The following is a 6,946-nucleotide window of genomic DNA, read 5'->3' as shown; positions in this document are numbered from 1 at the left end:
CGCCGTCGGCGTAACCGCGCGGTGCATCATGGGAAATGTCCCATAATGCACCGCGCGAGCCCCCCACCAAGGTCACGTGACTCCCCTGAGGTCACGTGGCCCCCTCCTCGAGGTCACGTGACCCCCGCCGATGTCGCGTGACCCCCCGATGACGTCATCGTCACTGATGACGTCACCGGCATCCACATCGTCATCGTCATCATCACTGATGATGTCACCGGCATCCACATCGTCATCGTCATCATCACTGATGACGTCACCGGCATCCACATCGTCATCGTCATCACTGATGACGTCACCGGCATCCGCATCGTCATCGTCATTATCACTGATGACGTCACCGGCATCCACATCGTCATCATCACTGATGACGTCACCGGCATCCACATCGTCATCGTCATGATCACTGATGACGTCACCGGCATCCGCATCGTCATCATCACTGATGACGTCACCGGCATCCACATCGTCATCGTCATCATCACTGATGACGTCACCGGCATCCACATCGTCATCGTCATCATCACTGATGACGTCACCGGCATCCACATCGTCATCGTCATCATCACTGATGACGTCACCGACATCCGCATTGTCATCGTCATCATCACTGGTGACGTCATCAGTGACGTCACTGATGTCGTCACCGGCATCCGCATCGTCATCGTCATCATCACTGATGACGTCATCAGCGACGTCACTGATGACGTCACCGACATTCGCATCGTCATCGTCATCATCACTGGTGAAGTCATCAGTGACGTCACTAATGACGTCATCGGTACCCGCATCGTCATCGTCACTGATGACGTCATCAGTGACGTCAGTGATGACATCATCGGCATTGGGGGTCACGTGACCCCCAAGGTAACGTGACCCCCCCCTGGTTAGTTTAACCCCCCCCCCCCCAGTGCCCTTCCCTCCTCCTCCTCAAGAGCTGCGCTCTAATTCGGCGTTATAGGGAGTTGTAAGCGGCTTTCATTTTTTTTTCTGCTAGATTTAGCGGTGAAATTTTTTCCGCTAGATTTAGCGGGGAAATTTTTTCCGCTAGATTTAGCGGGGCAATTTTTTCCGCTAGATTTAGCGGGGAAATTTTTCCGCTAGATTTAGCGGGGAAATTGTTTCCGCTAGATCTAGCGGGGCAAATTTTCCGCTAGACCTAGCGGGAAATTTTTCCGCTGAATTTAGCGGGGAAATTGTTCCGCTAGATTTAGCGGGGAAATTTTTCCGCTAGATTTAGCGGGGAAAATTTTCCGTTAAATTTAGCGGTGAAATTTTTCCGCTTGATTTAGCGGGGGAAATTTTCCCGCCAGATTCAGCGGGGAAATTTACCCATAATGCACCGCGCGGATACGCCGACGGCGACGGCGACGCCGCTCAAGCCGGAAACGGGCGCCTAAGAGCTGCGCTCTCTTAAAAGAGTTCTGGTCGCTTCGTCTAAGGCGAATTCACATTTTTAGAGCGCAGCTCTTAGGCTCCCGTTTCCGGCTTGAGCGGCGTCGCCGTCGCCGTCGGCGTCGCCGTAACCGCACGGTGCATTATGGGTAAATTTCCCCGCTAAATCTAGCGGAAAAAATTTCCCCGCTTAGCGGAAAAATTTCTCCGCTAAATCTAGCGGAAAATTTTCCCCGCTACATCTAGCGGAAAAAAATTTCCCCGCTAAATCTAGCGGAAAAATTTCCCCGCTAAATCTAGCGGAAAAAATTTCCCCGCTAAATCTAGCGAAAAAAATTTCCCCGCTAAATCTAGCAGAAAATTTTCCCGCTAAATCTAGCGGAAAAATTTCCCCGGTAAATCTAGCGGAAAACATTTCCCCACTAAATCTAGCGGAAAAATTTCCCCGCTAAATGAGGGGAGGAAGAGGAGAAGGAGGAGGAGGAGGAGGGGTCTACCCTCCCCTCAGTACCCTTCCCTCCTCCTCCTCAAGAGCTGCGCTTTAAATCGGTGTTACAGTTAGTTGTAAACGGCTCTCACTTTTTTTTTATCTGTGTTTACGCGATAAATAACAGGCTGAAACATTTTGAACCATGCAAAACACACACTGCTCGCAAGTAGAACCCCTGCAGGTCTATGGACAAGCCAAATGAACACACGTCGGTGCTCGAGTATTTCGTTTAAACCCCTTTCACAACTATGATGCATGTGAGGGTTTTGATCACTTGCGATGTATCTTCCGATGATTGTATAAATTGGTATCAGCCGCAAACGCTCTGCCGCAGGTCTCGCACTTGAACGGCTTCTCTCCGGTGTGAGTCCTTTCATGATTCGCCAAATGGGTTTTCTGAGTGAACGCCCTGCTGCACGTGTTGCACCTGTACGGCTTCTCTCCGGTGTGAGTCCTCACATGCATCGTCAAATCGCATTTCTGAGTAAACGCCCTGCTACAAGTGTTGCACTTGAACGGCTTCTCTCCCGTGTGAGTCCTCTCATGACTCGCCAAATAGGTTTTCTGAGTGAACGCCCTGCAGCACGTGTTGCACTTGAATGGCTTCTCTCCGGTGTGAATCTTCTCATGAACCGCCAAGTCGCGTTTCTGAGTAAACGCCCTGCTACACGTGTTGCACTTGAACGGCTTCTCTCCCGTGTGAGTCCTCTCATGACTCGTCAAATGGGTTTTCTGAGTGAACGCCCTGCAGCACGTGTTGCACTTGAACGGCTTCTCTCCGGTGTGAATCTTCTCATGAACCGCCAAGTACGGTTTCTGAGCAAAGGCCCTGCTGCACGTGTTGCACTTGAACGGCTTCTCTCCGGTGTGAGTTCGAACGTGAGCCTTCAAGGTACCCTTATGCGAGAACGTTTTCTCGCAAACATCGCAACTGAAGGGCCTCTCTCCAGTGTGAGTCCTCTCGTGGATGACGATACCCGCTGCAGAAGGACATGAGTAAGGACAGAAGCGGCACCGATGCTTGTCCGGGTTTCGGTGCGTTTGCTGCTTTTGTGGGTTGGTGGGGGGAGAGGTGTCACCCCTGCGGCTGTCCTGGTCGAAGGTATTCACTTTGTCGCCAGAGTATGCTTCGATCAGGTCTGTTGGGATGACAGGACAAAGCAAGAAATGTCGGCGCTGTTTTTGTTGTTCTGAACATGGGAATTTTGAGTACCTAGATGAACATGGTCCAGAATACCTACATCATGCCGGTGCAGCCTAGAGTAGGTATTCATTCATTTGAGATGTTAAAAAGGTTCAATCGTAATGCTTGTAAAGGTCTATAGGCAATCGTTTAAGATTCTACTCTGGCAGCCCCATGCTGCGGGAGCTGTGGTGGCTTGCGCGTTCTCCTAACCAAGTGCGGAACGAAAGTCAAGCCGCCGCGGCTGCTGCTGCACAGTGTTGGCGGTAACGTGTTACAAGTAACGTCGTTACCGGTAGCGCCTTTTTTCTTTCAGTAACGTAGTGATGTATTCATTAGTTTTCTAAATCTACAAATTTTCTAAATTTTTCCAATCTTTTCCCCACGAAAAAATTTCCGCTTTAGAAAAACCCCAACCAGCGCCTGTCATGTTAAAGTCGAAACACGCTGTCGCCAAAAGAAAACAAAAGCGCTGTTACCGTCAATTTATAAATAAAAAGTAACGCAAAAGTAACGTGCGTTACGTTCTGTCGGCGACAGTATCGCGTTCCTTTATTTCGCAAGTAACGTAGTTCTTTACTTTTTTACGGTAACGGCTACAACACTGCGGCTGCTTACCGCTGCCAGTACGAAGCGCCGGGTGATAGCGTGTTGACATTCATAATGATCGCGACTGTGTTTTAAGTGACGCTGGAAGGGTCATTCACACACCCACAGATTATTAGGTTACACAAAATAGCATTCAATAATCTCGTGGAACAGGGATGGGCAAAATACATGCAAATATGTATCGAAATACAAATACAAAATACTTCGTCAAAAATTTATTTAATTACAATTCTAATTACATTTCCAAAAAAGCATTTAACTACAAGATACAAATACAGTCAAATGTATTTGGTCTCCTCCAAATACTGTTTCAAATACATTCCTCAAAATTTGCGTCAGCGACAATTGTATTTGAAATACCCACGTTTTAATATTTAAATACACACTTCAAATACATTACCCAATTTGTAATTAAATACAAATGCAAAATACACAAAGTATGCAAAATACGTGTTTCAAATACTTGTATTTGAAATACTGCCCATCCATGTCGTGGAATATTCGTTGTGCACCTTAGAAACTTGAAAAATCGCTAAGGTACACAGTAATTATTTTACGAGTGATTTGAAACAGCAAAAAACGCGGTTCTATATCGACAATGATGTGGACATTTGCCATCCTAGAGCTAAACTTCTAAAGCAGGGGTGGCCAGGCTGACCCGGCCTAAGAGCCGCAAACGAAAACCCCCAAACTTCCAAGAGCCGCAGGGGGGGAGGGGGGGGGGGGGGGGGCAGGCAAACTTTTGTCCAGTGCAGTAAACGAAACTCGAGCTAAGTCAAAAGCAGTCCGACTGTACGTAAGGTAGCAGTAGCACAAGGCTACCAAACTGCAACCTGTCTTTCGATTTAAAACGCGGTCCATTTCACTTTTTATGGGGGGGGGGGGGGGGGGGGGATGGAGCCGCGAGCCGCACTTTAACAGGCGAAGAGCCGCAGCTCTAAAGCTTCAATCATTTGGAACAGCCAAACATATTTTGGGCTATTTCATGCGTCGAAAATTATTTATAGCATTTGAGAAAGCTACTCGATCAACCGGCACTGAAGGAAAAAATACATTTTTGTAATATAAATAAACAACTCGGCATGGTACATTTCTCTGATATCAAATACTATGTATGCGGTGTAGTTTTTCGGTTTGGTGCAGGCCGCTAATTAAAACTTAATGAAGTTTCCACGTGGAGAAAACTTTGTGTACCACATCAGACTCCTTACGTTTTCCACCTTCTAAAAAACCGAGCCTACAAAAAGGTTTTCTATCCGTGTGGGACCGTTCATGAATCTGTGAGGATGTGCTAAGAGGGTACGAGGCTGTATGACTGTTTTCCCGTGTGCTTCTTCTCATACCTGGTGTTGTTAGTTCCGTGGGCACCATAAGATTGGCGGCAGAGGTCGCACCGCCGTCCGTCCTCTCCTCCTGGTCCATCTTCAATGGTTGCCTCTGCAATTCGGTTCTTTGGAAGGAGAGCTCCGCCCCCTTGTCCTCGCAGTCCGTTCTCTGCCATTCGGAGTCGGATGCTGCGTGGGCAAGTTCTGTTAGGAGTGAAGATCAAATTTTGTTTTGTTCATTTTTTTATACTATACCAATACAGAAGCTCAATCACAACGAAACTTAAGGAACAAGCAAACATAAACACATCATGCTGATGAAGTAGAGAAATTCAGGGGTTTACATTGATATTGCGGTGTAATTCAAAAAGTAAAATAATAATATCACGATCAAACACCCGCACCATAACTTGATACTGAATACACCAAAAACGTCGACTGTAAAAATGCACGTGAATCAAACATAAAAGTGATCCTTCTCTATTAATACGTGCTTCGAAGGTTTTACTTCACCTTTAAACATACGGTAAAAGATTACTTCGATACAGATCCTTCGATACAGATCTACATAAATCATGAAAGACACAACTGGGTACGATCAAAGAGCGTGGTTTAGTTACATCGCTCCTGCTCTGTAGTGCTGAAAAAAGGCAGGCATGCCACAAAACCAACAACTGCACGGTATATCGCCGCCACAGGTTTTGAGAATTACACGTGAACAAAATGGACATGGTGTGTCGGCGAACGAAGGTAGGGACGGGAATGGAAATGTTGCATGTAGTTGGCTGAGCTGTGGCCATTCCCTATTTGATCCGACTAGTAGGTCCCATTTATCTGGGGAAAAACGTAGCCCAAGGTTCTGGCACTGCCATAGGTTGGTCTGGCTGGTGGCTGGCACTCTTTCCCAGGCAGCGAAGGATCGCTCACGCTTGCTTTAAGAGGATTCCCGGATAGTTCGGCCTGCAAAGTTTAGAAGGATGAGGGTTAATAAACAGTCGCCAACACAAAGCTACTTTACCTGCCCTCAAATATCATCACATTGGATGAGTGCAACTAAAACTGAAGGATACCAGTGCCTGGAATTGGTCCAGTTGGTTGTTCATTACTTGATTAAACTGCAAAGTAAATGATTATGAATTACGATGCAGAGACGAGAAAAAAGAAGGCAACAAATGGGAAAACGCGCATTTGCAGTTCAGTTTAGTCAAGTAAAAAACTGAAGGCCAGTTTCGAGATTAAACAGGGCATGGATAATAACACCATTTGTCAGTAGGAGGGTATCTGCGAGAAATTTCAATCTGAAGGACGCGAAAAAAATAAGTCTCATGTGACTACACCATTTCCAAGTGTGAATGTTTTGGCCAAATGACACTGACCATTTCTATTTCCACGAGAGATGTTTCATTATATATGCAGCGTCAAACCGCTAACAAGGAGGAAAATGTTTGCCGGTTCCGTGTGTGCCGTATACACGCGACTAATGCCACCATTTATAAAATTATATGCATTGTAGATCAATCATTCAGGCTCGCATTTTGTGAACAACTAACATAAGCGGGGCCCACTTAGGGAGAACGAGTTTTACCCGAGATACTTGGTTCACGTTTCACGAGTTCCCCATAGAACCCCATTGGGAAAAAGCCTTTTAGATCATCCAGAAGTTGAATATAAAACGCTATAATTTGGTTAAGAGATCTTCATTATAAATGATCACCATTTAACGCGAGCACAAAAGTTTACAGTTCTTATTGCAACGCAAATGTTTGTTTTCTCCTTTTTATTTCTTCCAACTCAAGACAAGCTCGAGTGGCTTTCTCCTCTTGATCTTAAGAGAAGGTGAAACGCTTCTTCCGAAAAATGAGATAGAGGTTGATTTCTGCGTTGTTTGATCCCGTAATTCTGAAGATTTTGTTTGTTTTCCCGAAGATGTAACTAAACCCGATA

The 6,946-nt window shown here is 46.2% G+C and overlaps 1 protein-coding gene across 1 annotated transcript; it reads right to left on the bottom strand.

Moving 5' to 3' along the window:
* Positions 1–1,982: 1,982 nt before the first annotated feature.
* Positions 1,983–5,099, bottom strand: LOC121837194 (gastrula zinc finger protein XlCGF49.1-like). The gene is made up of 3 exons (XM_042292745.1): positions 5,021–5,099; positions 2,565–3,024; positions 1,983–2,312 (listed from the first exon to the last, which is right to left on the bottom strand). The coding sequence occupies exons 1-3, from the start codon at positions 5,097–5,099 to the stop codon at positions 2,156–2,158; spliced, it is 696 nt and encodes a 231-aa protein (XP_042148679.1). The 3' UTR covers positions 1,983–2,155.
* Between the last annotated feature and the right edge of the window lie 1,847 nt (positions 5,100–6,946).

Source organism: Ixodes scapularis, unplaced genomic scaffold (genome assembly GCF_016920785.2).
Source record: "Ixodes scapularis isolate PalLabHiFi unplaced genomic scaffold, ASM1692078v2 PGA_scaffold0__279_contigs__length_252992795, whole genome shotgun sequence".
Lineage (NCBI taxonomy): Eukaryota > Metazoa > Arthropoda > Arachnida > Ixodida > Ixodidae > Ixodes > Ixodes scapularis.
Note: the sequence above shows the minus strand (reverse complement) of the source record. Positions and strands in the feature narration are given on the sequence as shown.

Coding starts and splice junctions, on each gene's coding strand:
- LOC121837194 (XM_042292745.1), bottom strand. CDS start 5,099: ATGGACCAGGAGGAGAGGACGGACGGCGGTGCGACCTCTGCCGCCAAT. Junction 3,025..5,020: donor CACGGAACTAACAACACCAG/GTATGAGAAGAA, acceptor TCATCCCAACAG/ACCTGATCGAAGCATACTCT. Junction 2,313..2,564: donor ACGGGAGAGAAGCCGTTCAA/GTGCAACACGTG, acceptor GAAGCCGTACAG/GTGCAACACGTGCAGCAGGG.